This window comes from Ranitomeya imitator, chromosome 8 (assembly GCF_032444005.1).
Source record: "Ranitomeya imitator isolate aRanImi1 chromosome 8, aRanImi1.pri, whole genome shotgun sequence".
Taxonomy (NCBI): Eukaryota; Metazoa; Chordata; class Amphibia; order Anura; family Dendrobatidae; genus Ranitomeya; species Ranitomeya imitator.
The window spans coordinates 150,528,180-150,551,618 of record NC_091289.1 but is presented as its reverse complement, the minus strand read 5'-3'; the positions used below and the strand labels follow the sequence as shown (position 1 = coordinate 150,551,618).

General features: G+C 44.8%; 1 protein-coding gene across 1 annotated transcript; it reads left to right on the top strand.

Moving 5' to 3' along the window:
• The first annotated feature begins 21,523 nt into the window (after window positions 1-21,523).
• LOC138648057 (uncharacterized) lies at window positions 21,524-23,426 on the top strand. Its single transcript, XM_069737542.1, has 2 exons — window positions 21,524-22,341; window positions 22,816-23,426. Exons 1-2 carry the CDS (start codon window positions 21,922-21,924, stop codon window positions 23,341-23,343), a joined length of 948 nt encoding a protein of 315 aa, XP_069593643.1. The 5' UTR covers window positions 21,524-21,921; the 3' UTR covers window positions 23,344-23,426.
• The last annotated feature ends 13 nt before the right edge of the window (window positions 23,427-23,439 follow it).

Below are 23,439 nucleotides of genomic sequence, written 5' to 3'. Positions count from 1 at the left end.
CATCGACTTGCATTGGTTTCCTGTATCGGAATCGGCGATACTCGATATTTTTGGGGTATCAGTCCGATCCAATCCGATATTTCCCAATATCGGAAGGTATCACTCAACACTACTTGTGACTCTCGGGCTAGTTGTTCTTCTGGTGAGAACTGCAGGGGAGTCACAGCAAAGTTTAGATGGGGAACTGTGAAAAACTCCACCTGACTTTATTAAACATAATATCCAGAAGCTGCTGGAAATTCTGTCCAAGGCAGGGAGGAAGAGAGATAGTTTCCCCCCACCTGGGGAAGACCATCACTGGGAGGGCTTCCTATTGTCATGGGAGGGGGCCCCCAACTGAAAACCTTTTACAATTTTTTGCCCTTTTTTTGTTTTGCTATGTGATGTTGTTTGATGGTTCCCATGGCTTATTCTAGATCTATAGGTGGTTTATTCCAGACCTATACATGACTACAATTAAGCTTTGAATCATCATTATTTTGTTTCTTGTAATCTTGTAAGTCTATTGCTTTTTACTATGTGTATACTTGTATTTTATTTATCTGTTTTTTTTGTAATTTTATTTGTAGTTTATTTGTAATTTTATTTGTAGTTTCTATTATGGAATTGGTCTCTCATACCTTGTTTTTTCTTCTACAGCAACTATATGAATAAGACCCTGTGAGGATCGAAACGTTATTTTCTTGTCACCTCACCATTTTCTCTATCCCTGCACATGAATTGTGTTATTGCTGCATCTTTATCTGTACAATAAAATTCTCACAAGCATCTATCAAGAGTGGGTGGTGATTGAAGATTACTCTTTCTCTAAAATAAGACATCAGATCACAAATGTCAATGTATCGCTTTATTCAACTTCCCATGATCTACACACCCATTTTGACAGCATTGGATTTTTCAGCACCTGCCTCATCAGGAATCTGGTGGTAGCTGGTGATAGGTTCCTCTTTCTGTCATGTGTAGGTAGTGTAACCAATGTTGAACTTATTAACTATGCTTTCAACTGTATCTCTAAGAATATTTAATGACTTTTGCTATCCTCTTGTTTGTGTAAGACAATGATCTCTCCTTTTAATTTTACGACTTTCTTGACAGCCCAAGAATATTATTGAACTGGAAAATGAACATTGTCCATGAAGAAAGGAATAAAATTCCTTAGGTATTTTCCCAGAAATTGATGTGTGGCTATGAATTATGTTTGGTCAGCAGGTGATAACAGCCAAAGGTCTTTCTGCTAAATAATAAAGATGCTTGTCATGAAGGGACTGAATAGTTCTAAGACTGTAGAAGTCAGTAAAACTGTTTCTTTTATTGTGATAAATTTGTTTAAACCACTTTTCGTATTAGTTGAGTTGAACTGTTTCAATAACTCTGTTTCATTGGTTTACTGAATGCAGTAGAAAGTTTATAAAGTGTACTAATAAAACAAATTTGCAAAAGGTTGGAATAATTTTGATTTAATCTGTATATTCATGGTTAAAATATTTAAAATATCAATGGCTTCCACTGAATTTAGCTCAATTTTGCTGCATAGCACGTGCATTAAAAGAGTTTTCTGGTTTCGGAAAACCCTCTTCCCTTAGATGTAGCTCATTTCAAAAAACAAACTGTGCTGGACTATTCCTCCTCGGGTGCAGCGCCGATTCTCCACCATTGCTCCAATTGTCCTTTATAGTCTACAGCACTGACATCATATTGCCAATGCTGCAGCCAATAACTAAACTCAGCGGATAGGCTAGGAGGTATACTAGCGCATGGCCGTGCGGCCATGCAAACCTTTTATAGCTGCAGCAAGTACAAGACCTTCCAAGAAGGACCAATGGGAGTCTGCCACAGAAGAAGAACAGCTTTAGGAACTTCCTAGAGGACCAATGGGATTAGCTGCAGCATCCAAGCATGTGACCCCTGACCTCCAATGGGAGGTCATTCCGTGGGCATGCTCAGAATGGGAAAATCTGGACTTAGTCCCAGAAAGACCTGCTCGCTGCTGAACATTGCTGGCTACAAGAACAGAGCCTGGAAGGGCAGTAGTAACTAGTCATCCAGTATTAGCCTGAGCTAGACGCTGGGACCGACATCTCCGCTGAGCAGACTCCACTGCGGCTGGAGAAGAATGGGAGACTGCAGCGGAGATGGTTCGAGATTCCCCCTGTGCAGAGGTGGGAACCTAACACTAAGTATTCTCAATTTTTCCTATTGTCTAGCGCAGTAATGTATTTAAAATTTCATGTATTTCATGTTTGCATGCTGTAGCACTACAGAGTGCTACTTTATTTTGTTAGTTATATTTGTAGATGGCTTCCCTTAGTAAACACCTGTACACACCTAATTTCTGTTTGAAAGTGACAGTCAGGCTTTTGATATTTTTAATTACAATTGAAACTACCAACTCCCTGAATTGACTGATCACTGATTGAGAAAATCCTAACTTAAAATCTGATATTTTTTGCGTGACCTTGACATTGTGAACCAATCCGGGGCTGCCACCTCAATAAAGCAGCAAACGTCCGACCAGCAATGAGCAGATGCCACATCACGGACATGTTCAGTCTGGTGAACTCTGGACTTAGACTCCCAAGCGTCAGGCTGCACCTGACTCTGGCATTTTGCCATAGACTTGCCTGGAGAGTGAGCAATAACCACAAGAATATCAAGAACCTGAGCAAGACGCTGGGACTGATGTCTGTGCTGAGCAGCACCTGCCTTGGCCAGTGCTGAAAGGGAGACCACAGGAGCAGATAATGCCTGGGACCTATACGTGCAGCGAGAAAATCCTCATGCTTAACACTTTCTGTGAGCAATCAGCACTATTTCAAACAAGGTAGTAGAAGAATTCCTTGTCTAAACTGTACACTTTTTTAATGTATAAAAATAGTCAAGGTAAAGTTTTAAAAAAAAAATTGGAATGTAATTTAAAGCCCACTTCAGCTTTTTTTTACTGCATGATTGGAGTGGTTCAATTAAACTAAGTTCCTTGACCAAGGTCTTTTACTTACCAGCTGCTGTCTTCAGCTGTTCCCAGTGCCACTCCAATCGGTTTCCAGCAGTTTGTGACCTGCTGGATTGCTCCAATGTTTGTTGGAGAGATGTGAAAGCTCAGAACTCAATGTAAGGACTAACCTATATTCCTATAACCAAAAAGTATCTGGCCAAATAGGAGAGATGCATCTAAGTATCACAAGATAAACCAAAAGAAAAATGGTGCTACAAAATTTCTCACAGAAATACCAACTTTATAAAATACTAGCTGTACTACCCGGCTTTGCCCGGGGTTGATAACAACTGTTACCAAAATAGAATGTGTTAACAAAAATTTATTCTGCACACAAAAACCACAAAACAAATAGATAGAAATGTAATTATTAAATGGCAAAAACTAAGCTAACAGAAGCATTTCACAACATGTATATTTCAACACCAGAGATATTCCACACAGAATTAACTAAATTGGCCAAGTAGTGTGAAGTAATCTTCTACTACTTATTCGAGAGCCTTTTGATAAATGACATTCGCATCAGCTGACATTCGTGCCATGGAATTCCTTTTCTTATGAGGCATTATTGTGGTAAAGATAGTCTGTAACTGGCAGTTTCTATATCCTCTCACATAGAGGTAATGTGACTGACATCAGCCTTTCCACCAACACACCTAACTGACATGCTATTACCTCACACAAGCTGTGTTTTACTGAGAATGTCCTTTGTTGCCTATGTTAACCAATCAGAGCTCAGATTAATTAACTGTAGCAAAATAGAAGCTGAGCTGTGATTGGTTGCTATTGGCAGCCTGATAATCCCCAGCCAACAGAAAGCCCTCCCCCCTGGCAGTATATATTAGCTCACACATACACATAATAGACAGGTCATGTGACTGACAGCTGCCGTATTTCCTATATGGTACATTTGTTGCTCTTGTAGTTTGCCTGCTTATTAATCAGATTTTTATTTTTGAAGGATAATACCAGACTTGTGTGTGTTTTAGGGCGAATTTCATGTGTCAAGTTTTGTGTGTTGAGTTGCATGTGGCGACATGCATGTAGTGACATGTGAGATGAGTTGTGTGGTGACATGCATGTAGCAACTTTTTGTGTGTCGAGTTGCATGTGACAGGATAGTGTAGCAAGTTGTGTGCAGCAAGTTTTGCGCATGGCAAGTTTTGCACGTGGCAAGTTTTTTGTGTGGTGCGTTTTGAGAATGTGCAAGTTTTGTGTGAGGCAACTTTTGCATGTGTTGCAACTTTTGTGCATGTGGCAATTTTTCCGTGTGTGCAAGTTTTGCGTGTGGTGAGTTTTCCATGAGGTGAGTTTTGCACGTGTGGCGAGTTTTGCGTGAGCCTAGTCTTCCATGTGGCTAGTTTTGCGTGTGGCGAATTTTGCGCATGGCAAGTTTTGAGTGGTGACTTTTGTGTTTCGACTTTTATGCGGCGAGGTTGGTGTATGTGTGGTGAAATATGTGCTGAGGGTGGTATATGTGTTCAAGCACGTGGTAGTGTGTGGTGTATTTTGTGTGTGTGTTCATATCCCCGTGTGTGGTGAGTATCCCATGTCGGGGCCCCACCTTAGCAACTAGTATCCCATGTCGGGGCCCCACCTTAGCAACTGCACGGTATATACTCTTTGGAGCCATCGCTCTCATTCTTTGAGTCCCCCTTGTTCACATCTGGCAGCTGTCAATTTGCCTCCAACACTTTTCCTTTCACTTTTTCCCCATTATGTAGATAGGGGCAAAATTGTTTGGTTGGAAGGCGCGGGGTTAAAATTTCACCTCACAACATAGCCTATGATGCTCTCAGGGTCCAGACGTGGACTGTGCAAAATTTTGTGGCTGTAGCTGCGACGGTGCAGATGCCAATCCCGGGGATACACACATACTGTACACACACACACACACACACTCAAACACACACACACACACACACACACACACACATTCAGCTTTAATATTATATATTAGATAATGAATTTTGTTAAAAACCAGAGTAGCTCAATGGAGGGCCAACAGCAAACCTACCAAGGCTATAAACAGTATATAATTAGTATGCCCCCATCTTATTGCAATGCATTCCCTAATGGTTAACATATAAAACAGATAGAAGAGTATAAGAGGCAAACTTACATAGTTATAATGAAGAGCTCTGTTAGGTGTGTAACCTGGCACCCCTTGACAACTTACAAGGTTAAACAAGAAAAGAGATATGCATAGTAATGGGATCAACCTTCAAAATAACTGTATTTATACAAAAAACTCACAGCAAGGTAGAACATACATTTAAAGACAATGTTAAAAACCAAAAGACAAGCACATAGCTGATAGGTTACGTGCAACCCCCCAGACAGATGTAAACAGATACCATCCAGCACCCAATACTGACTAATAAATCAGATGAAAAATATACACATATATAGCAATAAATACCCGTCTGCTGCCAGCTATACCCCGTCAGCATCAAACAGTCTACACCATACAATAATGATAGAAACTGAAGGCAAGCACCGCATCCTAAGTATATTTACCAAGTGGTATCATGCACAAATAAGCACCACAGGGATACACCTGATACCGCCCAAAAGCCTGGGAGCAGGAAAAAATGCTGTGGTCCAAAGATCCAAAAGGACCAAGAGAAGGGGGATGTAGCAGCCAAATGTTAGGTGCTAATGCTGGGGGGATTAAGAACCCCCTTGAGAACTTGTGACCGTTACCTCTGACTTCTGGTGAGTCAGAAGTTGTTGTCATGAGATGGAGCCGCACGACTGGAACAGCACGGGGAACAGATGAAGACGGCAGCTGGTAAGTATAACATGACGGTCAGGCAACTTAGATTAGTAGCACCACTCCAGCGTTACAATAAAAACACTCTGGAGTGGTGGCTTAATGATGTTTTTAATACTATACAATAGTTATTCTAAAATGAAGCCATAAGCGATGAGCTATGTTACTAAGATGACTTGTAATTTTACAAAGAGAAAACATTTCTCACATTCCATGCCAATAACAACATTTTTCGCACCTCATGCTCCATTTTATTGAAGGTCTTTTAGATGTGAAGTGTTCTTTAAGCACAAAAAATGCAGCCCCATCTAATAATTTCACATTAGTCTGGATGGCCCTTTATATTATGAATCAGAACCATTTAGTTGTAAAAAGGAAGCCCGCCGTACAAAGCCACATATTGACGTAAGCAGATCGGTGCATTTATACAAGAATGCCATGAGTTGCTTACACAAGATCTGAGCCTCAGTGGCATCAAAGTACTACACTGGTTTCTTCTTTTGGAATTAGGAAGACATTTTTGCACAAAGATTGTTTGTTACTTTATTTTTATTTTTTTTTTTTGCTAGCATTCATCTTACCAAATGTCGTTCATTTCCAGGGAGAAGAACCCTGCATCATTTTCTGCCACTTGCTCTGAATATACTTAAAGCTTCAATTAAGCTTCCACGTATTCTTTCTTGACATATAGCATCTTAAACATGTTTGTACAGATTCCAAAGCAAAACTTGCATTTGGGTTATATTTTCACAGGGTTTGAAGTCTTCTTCAAAGATTTCGAAATAAAATGAATGACTGAGTACATATGCTGTAAATCTGCCCCTTAGTTTATGTTGAAAATCAAAAAAAAAACATGTAAAGTTTGGTGATGTCTGTGCGTTATCTGAAAAAGCATACATTAAGATATGAAAAGAAACGCTGGAAATAGTAGACTTGTCAGTTTGAATGTTGGTGGAATAAGTACATAAGATAAACGGTTCAGCACGGGTTATGTTCCTGAATTTATAATCAGTATGTATAAAGCAGCGTTTCTGGAGTAGCTTAAAAGAGCTTGCAATGTTTATTGCCCACAAGGAGTACATAAACTCAACTCAGAATATTAGATGAGGAAATGTACTATAAACCTTAACAGCTCGGAAATTCTTTCACCCCAAATAGATACACTCGCTAGTATTGTGAAATGCCACAGGAGCTTCAGAGACATGTATCTTCAGTCATGCATCAACACTCTCATTTACAAGTCTCTGCTATGTTTTCTCACAATAGATACAAAAGATTCAGTATGCAGCGGTTGTACAACATGACTAGGATCACTCCTGAATCGAGCAAGGAATTTTTTTCTTGATTCTGCTGAAAAACGTCTCTGCTTATTAGCTAAATCTTTTAGATTCAAATACTGTGATTTTTAATATCATTATATTGTAGGTTCCTTGATTTTATAGGTGAATTACTTAAAGGGCTCACACTCATCTGCATTTAAAACATCACTCCAATGCTGATCCAGAAATGTTGGACGAGTGTCACGCAAGTACAATGCGTTTTTTTTCTAACATAGCATCCTTATAACACTTGTATGCAATGTGTTTTCTTCTGTCCAATTATTATTTTACAATCATTTACAGTGTTCTGTGAATGGTGATGCATTCGTAAATATCGGACGGCATATGAATGAATGGTCCGTGTGCAGTCCGTCTTTTTTGTCGCACCAATTGACTTCCATTTTCAAGTCTCATCCAATATACGAGGCTCAGATTCCAGCTGAGAAAAAAAAATTGCAGATGAGCACTGACTCATTGATTATCATTTTTCAGTGCAATCCGATTTTTTATCAGATTGTACTATCTCAATTTAAACACAGATGAGTATGAGCCCAAAGCGGTATTCTCATGTTTTATTAAATTGCTTTAGTTAGACGCCAAGAAAATAATCATGTTTGCAGGTGACTTGCTTTTACTATGTTAGGACTGGCGGAACACACCAAATAATAGTAATAGAGAATATGAGGTCTGCTTGCAGTCCAGGGTCCACCGTGCAGAGATGGCACCTGCTGCTGAGTAATGGCTGACAGAAGCTTGCTCACATGTGGGTTAGACCTCACCCAGTGTGAATAGAAGTGAACTCTGTTGCTTCACAGAGTCACCACAAATAGGCTGCGCCCTGTTAGCAGTCACAGGGTGCAGCTGAAAGACCCTAGTGGGATCCCTATGAATCACCCCCACTAAACTGGTGATTGGACTTGCTCTGACACTCGATGGCTTTTGAGCCTGCACCTGAGGATACCCTGAGTCAGATGCAGAGTCCAAGCGGGAATTGCCACCCTACACTGACGGGTTGTCAGGAAAGCGCAGAGGTTGTGCACGGTGCTGCACTGGCAGGCACTGCAAAGAGACACTGTAACGTGTGCTGAGTGTGCAGGTAGCACTGTCGGGCGCTAGGTAGCTTCCACCATTCGCGAGCAGTCATCAACACAAGGAATGGGAATGATTAAGGAGCTTTCATCCATCGACAGACATTCATCTACACACACACGTTGACAAGTTTACACTATCGCATGGCCGAGCAGCCATGCAAATTTTTATAGCAGTAGCAGACTGGGACTGTCCAGATGGTCCAATAGGAACTGCAACAGGACCTGAACATGTGATCCCCGACCTCCAATGGGAGGTCGTCCCATGGGCATGCTCAGTATGAGAAAAGCAGCACTTAGTCCCAGAAAGGCCTGCTTGCTGCTGATCAGATCTGGCTACAAAGACAGAGCCTGGAAAGGCAGCAGTAACCAGTCGCACAATGTCAGCTTGAGCCAGACACTGGGACCGACGTCTCCACTGAGCAAGTTCCAGTGCGGCTGGAGAAGAATGGGAGACTGCAGCGGACATGGTTCGAGATCCCCCCTGTGCAGCAGCAGGAACTCGACACCTAACATTACCCCCCCTTGGGGTCCCCATCCCTGGGCCTTGCTACGTTCAAAGGCTGCAATGAGCAGTGGAGCACAAATGTGCTCCACAGGCTCCCAGGTTCTGTCCTCTGGGCCATGACCCTTCCAGTCCACAGATAGAACTTTTTGCCACATACCACCTTGCACCCCAAAATAGCGTTCACCTCATAATTGTCCGAGGACGAACCCGATGTCCAGGCAGATGACTCAGAAAGCAGGGACACGTGAAAGGGCTTTAAGAGGGACACATGAAAGGTGTCGGTGATACCCAGGCGTGGAGGAAGAGCCAGACGATAGACCACATGGTTAACCTGTTCCAAAACCTTGAAAGGCCCTAAGTAGCGAGGCGCAAACTTGATGGACTCAACTTGCAGCCTGATATTGCGGGCGGAGAGCCACACTAAGTCGCCAGAAGCAAAGGTCGGAGTGCGGCGCCAATGTGCATCGGCAGAGACCCTCATTCTCTCCTTGGAAGCCCGGATACCATCCTGTGTACGGTCCCAGATGTCCTGTGCTTCCACTGCCCAGTCTGCCACCCTAGAGTTGGCAGAAGTCACGGGCATGGGAACAGGAACCCGCAGATGCTGGCCATAATTAAGAAGGAATGGGGTCTGCCTAGTAGAATTGGCTACAGCGTTGTTCAAGGCAAACTCTGCCCAAAGTAGCAGGGATGCTGTTATGAACAGGTAATTCAGAACCACAATGGACCTTGAAGTTCAGAGCACACAAGGTGACCTGACATTTACCAAAAACATAGGACGAGCTCTGAGACGTGGAAACTCTGCTGACCGCAATCCCTAATCCTAACACACCACATTAGAGGTAGCCGTGGATTGCGCCTAACGCTCCCTATGCAACTCGGCACAGCCTGAGAAACTAACTAGCCCTGAAGATAGAAAAATAAGCCTACCTTGCCTCAGAGAAATTCCCCAAAGGAAAAGGCAGCCCCCCTTGAGGAGGGGTCACCAAACCCTCACCAGAGCCCCCAGGCCGACCAGGATGAGCCACATGAAAGGCACGAACCAGATCGGCAGCATGGACATCAGAGGCAAAGACCCAGGAATTATCTTCCTGACCATAACCTTTCCACTTAACCAGATACTGGAGTTTCCGTCTCAAAACACGAGAATCCAAAATCTTCTCCACAATATACTCCAATTCCCCTTCAACCAAAACCGGAGCAGGAGGATCAATAGATGGAACCACAGGTGCCACGTATCTCCGCAACAATGACCTATGGAACACGTTATGGATGGAAAAAGAAGCCGGAAGAGTCAAACGAAAAGACACAGGATTAAGAACCTCAGAAATCCTATGTGGACCAATGAAACGAGGCTTAAATTTAGGAGAGGAAACCTTCATAGGAATATAACGAGATGACAACCAAACCAAATCCCCAACACAAAGTCGGGGACCCACACAACGTCTGCGGTTAGCGAAACGTTGAGCCTTCTCCTGGGACAAAGTCAAATTGTCCACTACATGAGTCCAAATCTGCTGCAACCTATCCACCACAGTATCCACACCAGGACAGTCCGAAGACTCAACCTGCCCTGAAGAGAAACGAGGGTGGAACCCAGAATTGCAGAAAAACGGCGAAACCAAAGTAGCCGAGCTGGCCCGATTATTAAGGGCGAACTCAGCCAAAGGCAAAAAGGACACCCAATCATCCTGATCAGCAGAAACAAAACATCTCAGATATGTTTCCAAGGTCTGATTGGTTCGTTCAGTCTGGCCATTTGTCTGAGGATGGAAAGCCGAGGAAAAAGACAAATCAATGCCCATCCTAGCACAAAATGCTCGCCAAAACCTCGAAACAAACTGGGAACCTCTGTCAGAAATGATGTTCTCTGGAATGCCATGTAAACGAACCACATGCTGAAAAAACAATGGCACTAAATCAGAGGAGGAAGGCAATTTAGACAAGTGCACCAAATGGACCATCTTAGAGAAGCGATCACAAACCACCCAAATGACCGACATTCTTTGAGAGACGGGGAGATCCGAAATAAAATTCATAGAGATATGCGTCCAAGGCCTCTTCGTGACCGGCAAGGGCAAAAGCAACCCACTGGCACGAGAACAGCAGGGCTGAGCCCGAGCACAAATCCCACAGGACTGCACAAAAGAACGCACATCCCGCGACAGAGACGGCCACCAAAAGGATCTAGCCACCAAATCTCTGGTACCAAAGATTCCAGGATGACCAGCCAACACTGAACAATGAACCTCAGAGATAACTTTATTCGTCCACCTATCAGGGACAAACAGTTTCTCCGCTGGGCAACGGTCAGGTCTATTAGCCTGAAATTTTTGCAGCACCCGCCGCAAATCAGGGGAGATGGCAGACAAAATTACCCCCTCTTTGAGAATACCCGCCGGCTCAGACAAACCCGGAGAATCGGGCACAAAACTCCTAGACAGGGCATCCGCCTTCACATTTTTAGAGCCCGGAAGGTACGAAACCACAAAGTCAAAACGGGAGAAAAACAGCGACCAACGAGCCTGTCTAGGATTCAACCGTTTGGCAGACTTGAGATAAGTCAAGTTTTTGTGATCAGTCAAGACCACCACGCGATGCTTAGCTCCTTCAAGCCAATGACGCCACTCCTCGAATGCCCACTTCATGGCCAGCAACTCTCGATTGCCAACATCATAATTTCACTCAGCAGGCGAAAATTTCCTGGAAAAGAAGGCAGATGGTTTCATCACCGAGCAATCAGAACTTCTCTGCGACAAAACAGCCCCTGCTCCAATTTCGGAAGCATCAACCTCGACCTGGAACAGAAGCGAAACATCTGGTTGGCACAACACAGGGGCAGAAGAAAAACGACGGTTCAACTCCTGAAAAGCTTCCACAGCAGCAGAAGACCAATTGACCACATCAGCACCCTTCTTGGTTAAATCAGTCAACGGTTTAGCAATGCTAGAAAAATTAGCGATGAAGCGACGATAAAAATTAGCAAAGCCCAGGAATTTCTGCAGACTCTTCAGAGATGTTGGCTGAGTCCAATCATAAATGGCCTGAACTTTAACAGGGTCCATCTCGATAGTAGAAGGAGAAAAAATGAACCCCAAAAATGAAATCTTCTGAACACCAAAGAGACACTTTGATCCCTTCACAAACAAAGAATTAGCACGCAGGACCTGGAACACCATTCCGACCTGCTTCACATGAGACTCCCAATCATCCGAGAAGACCAAAATATCATCCAAGTATACAATCAGGAATTTATCCAGGTACTCTCGGAAGATGTCATGCATAAAGGACTGAAACACTGATGGAGCATTAGCAAGTCCGAATGGCATAACCAGGTACTCAAAATGGCCTTCGGGCGTATTAAATGCTGTTTTCCCTTTATTGAGAAGCATTAGTACTTTGGGCCTCCAGTACTGTTATGAACAGGTAATTCAGAACCACAATGGACCTTGAAGTTCAGAGCACACAAGGTGACCTGACATTTACCAAAAACATAGGACGAGCTCTGAGACGTGGAAACTCTGCTGACCGCAATCCCTAATCCTAACACACCACACTAGAGGTAGCCGTGGATTGCGCCTAACGCTCCCTATGCAACTCGGCACACCCTGAGAAACTAACTAGCCCTGAAGATAGAAAAATAAGCCTACCTTGCCTCAGAGAAATTCCCCAAAGGAAAAGGCAGCCCCCCACATATAATGACTGTGAGTAAAGATGAAATACAAACACAGAGATGAAATAGATTTAGCAAAGTGAGGCCCGACTTACTGAATAGACCGAGGATAGCAAAGATAGCTTTGCGGTCAACACAAAAACCTACAAACAACCACGCAGAGGGGCAAAAAGACCCTCCGCACTGACTAACGGTACGGAGGTGCTCCCTCTGCGTCTCAGAGCTTCCAGCAAGCAAGAAAAACCAATATAGCAAGCTGGACAGAAAATATAGCAAACAAAAATAACACAAGCAGAACTTAGCTTATGCAGGATAGAGAGGCCACAGGAACGATCCAGGAGGAAGCAAGACTAATACTAGAACATTGACTGGAGGCCAGGATTAAAACACCAGGTGGAGTTAAATAGAGCAGCACCTAACGACGTAACCTCATCACCTGAGGAAGGAAACTCAGAAGCCGCAGTACCACTCTCATCCACCAAAGGAAGCTTATAGACAGAACCAGCCGCAGTACCACTCACGACCACAGGAGGGAGCTTGGCCACAGAATTCACAACAGGATGCCCAGTCATCCTGCCTGGCTGAGACAAACTGTCGTAGATATGTGACCAGGGTCTGGTTGGCCCTCTCTACCAACACATTCTTCTCGGGTTGGTACACTGAAGAGAGATTCAACTCAATACTAAGTAGATGACAAAGCTCTCTCCAGAACTGAGATGCAAACTGGGGACCCTGGTCACTGACAATCTTGTCAGGCATACCGTGTAAACGGAAGACATTTTTGACAAACAACGCCGCCAAGGCTCGTGCAGAAGGTAACCGTGGGAGAGGCACCAAATGCACCATTTTATAGAAATGGTCGGTAACTACCCAAATAATGGTGCAGCCACAGGACTTCGGCAAGCCTACTACAAAGTCCATCCCGACCATCTCCCAGGACCTATCAGCCACCGGCAGGGGGGAGAGTAACCCAGCAGGTCGTTGTCGAGTAGACCTATTCTTGGCGCAGGAGACGCATGCCTAAATATAGTCTCTAATGTCACGGGCCATAAGCGGCCACCAGTACGTCCTCACCAGAAGCTCAGATGTCCTTTTGATCCCAAAATGTCCATCCACCCTGTACAAGTGAGCCCTTATGAGTTGTCATACTCAAGCGTAGTCGTATTTTCATCCTGTATGGTTTTTAGTATGTTTGTTTTCTTATTGTTTTCTTATTTTTCTGTTTTTGTGTTATTTTAGATGGTTCTTTACATTTGAAACTCGATTTTCTACAGCTCGTTACTTAGACGGTAGTCTGTCAACATGTTGGCGTGACATTGGAATATCTTCTAGCAAAATCTGCATATTTTCATCTGTATTTATGGATCAATTTGCATTTGATGTATATTTGCATCATGGACAATAATATTGATGTAGCTTGACATGTCTAGGATGTACTTACTGTTTTTTCTATTTGATACTGTATATTTTATGTATAGTGTAATTAGTATAAATGGTTGGTTATATTTGTTTAGTAGCCATGTTGTACCACGGGCCTGTATTCATATATATGCCTTGTTTTCAGGTACAAAGGGATTGTTTGTCCTTATTCTTTCTTTTTTCATCAGGCATGTGAGCTATTTGGTTCTAGAACCTATTTTTCCAACATATAGAAGTTTTATTCATGTAGCCAATTAACCTGGACTTCATTTCTACTATTTATATTCTATCTCGGTAGTTATTGTTTTGCCTGCTTGGTTTGATGGTGGGCCTAGCCATATTATTATTGGATATTGCCCAGTAGCTATGCAAATGGTTTGACATGGAAGAGACGTTTTCCGCATGTATACGGTTTGTCAATACATAATATCAGCCTTTGGCACGCACCCTCCTTTTAGCTGCGCTTTGTTCCTACAGCGATACTTATTTGATTACATTGTGGCGCCTGGACTAGTGCGCATGCCCCGGGTCCGGTCGTACAGTGTCTTCTGGCTCCGTCCTTTGGGCTGCGCCCCCTTCTAGCTGCGCTCCGTCTTTGCAGCGATAGTCCAACCCAGCTCTTTGGGCCACGCCCCTCTCTAGCTGCGCTCTGTCCCTGCAGCGATACCACTTGGTGGGACTGCGGCGCCTGGATTAGTGCGCATGCTCCGGTCTCGGCCGCACGGTGGCTTCCAGCCCCGCCCATTGGGTGACGCGAGCGTTACACGCTTGGTTGCCGGGGGCGGTTTGTTTGGAAGCCACTAGTTTTACACGGGCGGCCGTAAACCGGCGCATGCGCCGTTTCTGTTAATCCGGGACATCGCTAGTCACAGCTGTGCAGGATACTTTGATTGACTGCCCTTTAAGTACGAGCACGTTAGCATTCACAAACATACTCACCCCCATAAGGAAGAAGCCTGAAGTGGCAAAACGGCGCTGTCGGGGTCACAGCACAGACGCACGGCACCTCTTGCAATTCCCCTTGTAAGTCCACCTCCTTACATTTTGTAATATGGATGAATGGATATGGTTTGTTACCTATAGCATACCACTATAATAGTGGTTAGTGCTGAATGTGGCTCATGGGATTCATTGTAAGCATAGACTGTGCACACTGATTGGAATCTAGGCATTCTCATAATTTTTATATATGGGCTCTGGTTAAGCAGCACGGTCTCAGTTAGACCCAATTGTAACTCACATGAGTACATAGTTATTTTTGCATGCCTCTCTGAGTCCATGACTAATATTGATCATTTTTGCCCGTATGCTTATTGGTAGTACAGAGTTAGTCATGTGCTTTTGGTAATAGGGTCTTTTGTACCTTGTATTAGCACATTAGACTATATATGACTATATATTTACACTCGTAATGTCTAGATCACATTTATAGGCTATTTATGCATGCCAATTCTACTTATATTTGATACTGTGAGGTGCTTATTGTGCTATTTCTGTGTCTGTTGTGTTTTTATTATGTCGTTCTCTGTTTGTGTATTGTCTCATGGCATTTTATTGGTATGTGGTATTTAATAAAGTTTTTTCATTTTTAAGCTCTAGCGTATATACCTTTATTTCTCCATGCATAAAAGGGAAATCTTGTTCTATAAAGTATTATTAAGGTATTTAATAATTTTGGGATTCATGTTTTTCATAACATTGACTGGAGGCCAGGATTAAAGCACCAGGTGGAGTTAAATAGAGCAGCACCTAACGACTTAACCTCATCACCTGAGGAAGGAAACTCAGAAGCCGCAGTACCACTCTCATCCACCAAAGGAAGCTTATAGACAGAACCAGCCGCAGTACCACTCACGACCACAGGAGGGAGCTTGGCCACAGAATTCACAACAGGATGCCCAGTCATCCTGCCTGGCTGAGACAAACTGTCGTAGATATGTGACCAGGGTCTGGTTGGCCCTCTCTACCAACACATTCTTCTCGGGTTGGTACACTGAAGAGAGATTCAGCTCAATACTAAGTAGATGACAAAGCTCTCTCCAGAACTGAGATGCAAACTGGGGACCCTGGTCACTGACAATCTTGTCAGGCATACCGTGTAAACGGAAGACATGTTTGACAAACAACGCCGCCAAGGCTCGTGTAGAAGGTAACCGTGGGAGAGGCACCAAATGCACCATTTTATAGAAATGGTCGGTAACTACCCAAATAATGGTGCAGCCACAGGACTTGGGCAAGCCTACTACAAAGTCCATCCCGACCATCTCCCAGGACCTATCAGCCACCGGCAGGGGGGAGAGTAACCCAGCAGGTCGTTGTCGAGTAGACCTATTCTTGGCGCAGGAGATGCATGCTTAAATATAGTCTCTAATGTCACGGGCCATATGCGGCCACCGGTACGTCCTCACCAGAAGCTCAGATGTCCTTTTGATCCCAAAATGTCCATCCACCCTGTACAAGTGAGCCCAAGAGAGAACCTCCGGTCGCAAATTGGATGGCACGAAAGTCTTGCCCGGAGGGACAGACTCTAGCGACACCAGAGCCACAGTTTTCAGACTCTCAGAGGGAACAATTAGCCGAGGCTCCTCCTCTGATGATGATGATGACACCACAGAGCTGGAGAGAGCATCGGCGCGAATGTCCTTCTCCCCAGATAGGAAATGAAGGGTGAAGTGGAACTGGGAGAAGAACAGAGACCATGTGGCCTGGTGAGAATTCAGCTGCTGGGCTGTCTGCAAATATACCAAATTCTTGTGGTCAGTGTAGACTTGGAAAGGAAAGCGTGCCCCTTCCAGAAGGTGTCTCCATTCTGAAAAAGCCAACTTCATTGCTAACAATTCCCTGTCCCCGATGGAATAATTCATCTCCGGCCAGAGTGAAGGTATTGGAGAAAAAGAAGCAAGGATGCTTCTGACCTTGAGCGTCCTTTTGGAAGAGGACCGCTCCAGCTCGAACAGATGAGGCATCCACCTCAATAATAAAAGGCTTATCTACATCTGGACGATGTAGAATGGGAGCGCTAGCAAAGTGGGACTTAACAGATAGGAAGGCTTTGGAGACCACCTCTGACCACAATTTGGGATTTGCTCCCTTCTTGGTGAGGGCTACCAAGGGAGCTACCAAAGTTGAGAAGTGGGCTATGAACTGGCGATAATAATTAATGAACCCCATGAAGCGCTGCACCGCTTTGAGAGAACGAGGTTCCTGCCAGTCCATCACTGCTTGTAGCTTGGCAGGAGCCATAGCTAATCCCTGGGCTGAGATGATATGGCCCAGGAAAGGCAAGGACTCCTGCTCAAACACACACTTCTCCAAATTAGCGTAGAGGGAGTTTTCCCATAGGAGGTCGAAGACTCTGCAAACATCTCTCCAGTGGGAATCAATAACTGGAGAGAAGATGAGAATATCATCCAGATAGACTACCACCGAGGTGGAGAGCATATCCCGGAAGATATCGTTCACAAAGTCTTGGAAGACGCAATCAAGTGCTGAATAGGAAGGAATCTTTTTGGATTTACCAACTCCAGACTTTATTTCCCAATGGTCTGAATGATGTGGTTGAAAAAGTTTGATTAATAATGCCGACTGAATCATGCATTGTTGTTGAATTTTAGGGAAAAAGGTAATAAAAAAAATAAAAATAAATAAAAAGGAAAAAAAAAAGATTTACATTTTTTGGGATTCTTTTTAAATGGAGGATTAGCCTCCCTTTGATCTGGTTGGGTGTGGCTATAGAGTTCCCTAAACATTCTACTCCTTTGGTTTCTTGTGAAGCAAGAATATATACAGTATATAAAGAATATATATTCTGTATACATATATAAAGAATATGAATCGCTCCCAGGGGCTGTTGGGTACTCGGTACCGGGTCCTTCGGTTCTCAGTACTCAGTGGGGATGTCACGGTGGCTGACCCGGTCCGTGGCCCTAGGGGAACGTCCATTGTAAATTGGGAAAGGTCTTTAAAGGGATAATGTTCGTGACGCCACCTGTGGTATTCGGTCAGGGTGACCGATGCTGCTTAGGGGTCCGCTGGGGTGATGTTATGGCAGATAGATGGTATACCTTCCCACAGGTGAAGTATGTCCCCAGGGCTTCCCAGATTATAGGTGGTGGATGGTGCAAGGCCCAGTGAATAACGAGGACACAGGGTTGCAGCCTCTTTACCTTTTACTGAAGGTTCAGCATCCACAGTCCAGAGTAGGGATCACAGGGTAGGCAGAGTCCGGCTGGTCTGAAGGCAATTCCAGAGTCCCCTTATCCAGGAGGAATTCGATAGCCTTCCCCTTGCGCACAGTAACGTAGTAGGTCCCTACTTGCATAAGCTACCATAAGGTCCTCACTGTTGTTACTTCTCTCTCTCTGTCCCCCAGATGGTACGGATAGGACAAAACTCGTATGACTGATGGCCTGAGGCTTGTTTATAGGGACCCTAGAGACGCCCCGACCCCCACAAGTTGCCACTGTGTTTTCTTAGGTATAAAAGGTCGGACAGCCAACTTGGAGTCAACTGCCCTGCCAGTCTCTGAAGTAACGGCATAGAGCTCTTTACTCCCTCGGTATTCTGGCCCCCGGATCTGCGCTTCAGATGGAGGCAGCCTGCTTCTAGCTGGTCTCCCACTGATGTTTCACTCCTGTTGCTATGACTTCTTTTCTCACTCACTACAGCACAATTCCTTTCGTGTCCGTTCTTAGGATGCTGCCGCATGGGTTGCAGGCGCAGCTCCATGTCCTTCTGTCTCTCTTCCTCAGACTTCAGTCTGGATCTGACCAGGGATCACCCCAGCCAGCTCGACCGGGAGACCTTTCCTCATTGGTCCCCTGCCAGGAACTCTCCTCTCCTCCAACTGAACTAACTAACTTCCTAACCAACCCTCCAGTTTTACTCTATGTGAGGAGTGGCCTAATAGATAGAACCCTTAGCTCCCCCTGGTGGACTGGCGTGTGAAGTGTGTGTGTGGCTGTGATACCTGGACAGCAGATCTCCTTCATTGCCTTCAGACGTAACATCACTCCCCCTGGTGGAAGAACAACATTACTGCAACAAACCAGGACTCTGGGGCACTGCAAATATATTTAAAGCGAAAGTGGTACACTTTTTTGTATATGATATAAATATGTTTTAAATAACCTGAAGAAAACTCCAGGATGTTGGAGTCAAAATGCATTGTTTTATCCTGTATCTCCTAAATAAACGATTATATTTGATTTCCACGAGAATCTTGTGATGGAAGCGCCGACAACTATCTGGGTATTTCTCTGTCTATTGATTGCTTTCACCACGGTTGTCTGAAGCCTCCTGTGAGCCCAGCTGGTCGAGCTGCAGCCCGCCTCCTCGGCATTCTTGTGGGATCCTGTCTATGCCTCATTTCGCCTGTTTCTGGTGAGTGCAACTATTATAGCGTGCAATTTAGAAACAGTTTTTACTACACTTAGATCGTGCACGGTGTTTGTTCCCCTTTTTTCTCCCTATCTCTTAGGGTCAGTTTGTTTCAATAGTTTATTTTATAAACCAGCAAAATGCAAAGTGAATGAACAAAAGACAAATCAAAAACAAATATTTTATGTGACCACCTTTATCATTGAAAAGAGCATCAATTATTCTAGGTACACTTGCATGCAGTTGTTAAAGGAAGGTTATTACAAACATTTTTGATAACTATCCACAGATTTCTGTGAATATCACTTCTGCAAATCCTTCTGTCTCTTCATATAATCCCAAACAGTCCTGATGATGTTGAGATCGGGGCTCTGTGGCAGTCATATCATCACTTCCAGGACTCTTTGTTCTTCTTTCTGCTGAAAGTAGGTCTTGAGGTACCATCACACGTAACTGTTAGGAGTCGAGTTTCCTCTGCTGCACAGGGGGAATCTCGATCCGTCTCCGCTGCGGTCTCCCATTCTCCTCCAGCCGCAGTGGAGTCTGCTCAGCAGGGACGTCGATCCCAGCGTCTCGCTCAGTCTGACTCTGTGCGAAGAGTTACTGCTGCTTTTCCTGCTTCTGCCATTGAAGCCAGTGCTGGGCAGCGGCGAGTGGACATTTCTGGATCTAAAGGTACCGTCACACAGTGCAATTTAGATCGCTACGACGGCACGATTTGTGACGTTGCATCGTCGCTTAATTATCGTTTCAAACATCGTAGACTGCGGTCACACTACACGATGCACGACGCTGAAGCGATAAATTCATGACGTATTTGCGATGTAGAAGTCGTATGGGACAGTCGTACGGTCGTGTCACACACGACGATTCAGAGCAAATTTTGCATAATCTGTGCGTGACGTTGTTCACAAGGGGCGTGTTGTGCCACTAGTTAGTGTGGTGATAGGCCAAAGGTTCTGTGCACACAATTGGTTGGAAAATTTGTCACCTGAGCGCTATTGTTCCCAATGCCACTTCACTGCTTTCAAAATTTCCTTTCTTCACTTCGTACTTGGACACTTGGTGGACCTGGACATCGGAATTTTGTACCTCGCTGAATATACCACGCTTTGCACCGCTGCTTCGAGGTATGTAAACCGCTTGGGCGTGGTGGATGGAACGCTGTATGGACGGCATGAGTGCTTCGTTCCACCACTGAAGCGAAGTGGATGGTACACTGTTGTGACTGGAGGGCTACAATGTGGCAGATGGTACGCTGTTGTGCTTGGTTGTGACTGGTGGGCTACAGCGTGGTAGATGGAACTCAGTTTGTTCGGCATGACCACTTCGTTCCACCGCTGAAGCGATGCGGATGGTACGCTGGTGTGACTGCTTATGACCGGTTGTGTGTGATGAGCTAGAGCGTGGCAGATGGCACAATGTATGGTCACCATGAGCGCTTTGTGTGGCTGCTGTAAGGAAGCGGGCGGTACACTGTTTTGGGTTATGGTGGACTATAGGCGCGGGAGATGGAAGAAGCGATGCGGATGGTACGCTGTTGTGACTGGTCGTGACTGGTGGGCTACAGCGTGGTAGATGGAACTCAGTTTGTTCGGCATGACCGCTTCGTTCCACCGCTGAAGCGATGCGGATGGTACGCTGTTGTGACTGCTTATGACCGGTTGTGTCTGTTGCGCTACAGCGTGGCAGATGGTACAATGTATGGTCACCATGAGCGCTTTGTGTGGCTGCTGTAGGGAAGCGGGCGGTACACTGTTTTGGGTTATGGTGGACTATAGGCGCGGCAGATTGAAGAAGCGATGCGGATGGTACGCTGTTGTGACTGGTCGTGACTGGTGGGCTACAGCGTGGTAGATGGAACTCAGTTTGTTCGGCATGACCGCTTCGTTCCACCGCTGAAGCGATGCGGATGGTACGCTGTTGTGACTGCTTATGACCGGTTGTGTCTGTTGCGCTACAGCGTGGCAGATGGTACAATGTATGGTCACCATGAGCGCTTTGTGTGGCTGCTGTAGGGAAGCGGGCGGTACACTGTTTTGGGTTATGGTGGACTATAGGCGCGGCAGATTGAAGAAGCGATGCGGATGGTACGCTGTTGTGACTGGTCGTGACTGGTGGGCTACAGCGTGGTAGATGGAACTCAGTTTGTTCGGCATGACCGCTTCGTTCCACCGCTGAAGCGATGCGGATGGTACGCTGTTGTGACTGCTTATGACCGGTTGTGTCTGTTGCGCTACAGCGTGGCAGATGGTACAATGTATGGTCACCATGAGCGCTTTGTGTGGCTGCTGTAGGGAAGCGGGCGGTACACTGTTTTGGGTTATGGTGGACTATAGGCGCGGCAGATTGAAGAAGCGATGCGGATGGTACGCTGTTGTGACTGGTCGTGACTGGTCGTGACTGGTGGGCTACAGCGTGGTAGATGGAACTCAGTTTGTTCGGCATGACCGCTTCGTTCCACCGCTGAAGCGATGCGGATGGTACGCTGTTGTGACTGCTTATGACCGGTTGTGTCTGTTGAGTTAGAGCGTGGCAGATGGTACAATGTATGGTCACCATGAGCGCTTTGTGTGGCTGCTGTAGGGAAGCGGGCGGTACACTGTTTTGGGTTATGGTGGACTATAGGCGCGGCAGATGGAAGAAGCGATGGTAGGCATGAGCGCTTTGTGTGGCTGCTGTTGTTAAGCGTTTGGCACACTGGCAAAAGTATTGTTAATAGGACGCTTTGTCAACCATGTAATTTTTTTTTTTAATTACTTTTTAGATGTCAAATCGTGTGGAGTTCATCCGGGATTTCATCGAGATTTATCAGTCTTTTCCCTGCCTCTGGAAAATAAAATCTCCTGAGTATTGTAACAGGGAAAAGAGGAGGGAGGGTTACTTACAGCTCATTGAGCTTTACAATCGTCAGGCACCAGATGAGGCAGCTAACGAAGCAGTTATTAAAAAGAAAATCCAGGCGCTCCGCACGGTCTGGAGGAAGGAGCTGAACAAGGTTCTTCAGACTACAAGGTCCGGAGCTTCCACTGAAGAAGTTTATGTGCCAAAACTGTGGTATTTTGAGCATCTTAATTTTCTGAGGGACCAAGAGGTGCCACGGACTTCAACGTGTCTTCGATTGTTGGCACCTGTGGAACCAATAGTTTCGGAGAACCACGCCGAGCAGGAGTCACAAGGGCAACAAGTAAGTAGCTCTTTGGACGAAAGTTCACCAATGTGTCCTATAATTACATAATTTTTCTCTGCATTTTAGGTTTTATACTTCTGATTATCACATCAGTTTAAAGTTGTTACAAAAACATGTACACATAAGTAACCCTGTTGCAGTCAAGAATTATAAGGGGAACGTAATATGTATGAAATGGAGATATATGTAAACCATACCATCGAAGCAATATAGAAAATAGTATCGCGTCAAGCTGCCGATGTACTCTTGTTGAGACTATTTAGACTATTAAATATTGGTCAGGTTCCCATAGCAGTCAGAACAGTGTAGTTCAAAGTATTCAATAAAAGGGAGGGTTAAAGAATATTACTAAGCATCAAATATATTATAATCTTTTTGTTACCTACTACGAATATATAGTTTGGATGCGGTTATGGTGGTACTACTTTTTGTTGCCGGGTTCATAACTTTTTTTTTTTTTTCCCCCCCCAGGATGACAGTGCGCAGGAGAGTACACTTGACTGTTCACAGGACTGCACAACAACAGATCTAGTGGAGGCTGCACCTGCCAGGAGTCAATCGAGGCAAGTTCAAAGAAAACGGAAAGCCACCTCAGACGCCTCAAATGAACTATTGAGCCTGGCAAAGAAGGTGTTGACAAGAAATGTTAGCCCTGCGTTAGAGGGGTTTGGACACTATGTGGTTGACAAACTGGCAAAAATGGACGACAACCAAAGAATACTAGCAGAGCGTCTGATTCTGGAAGCAGTAAACAAGGGTACTGATGGCGATTTGGACAAGAACACTTGTTTGGTCTCTTCCCGGCCAATACAGCGGACAGAGCCATCAAATTTCAATGGTTGGTCACAGGGTCAGACATCGATGCGACACAATCCTCACGTTTCCCACTTCGGCCAGCCACCCCCTAATAACTCCTACACACCAATACCTTTACATATGGCTTCGCCCATCAGGCACCAAAATTTTCAGCCGGAACAATCGTCGTATCATAATTTGTGATTTCCTAACTACTTTTACATCCCTTTTTTTTTTTTGTCTTGTTAAAATAATGTTTGAAATAAAAGCTTTTATTATACATTCTATCACTACTTTTTG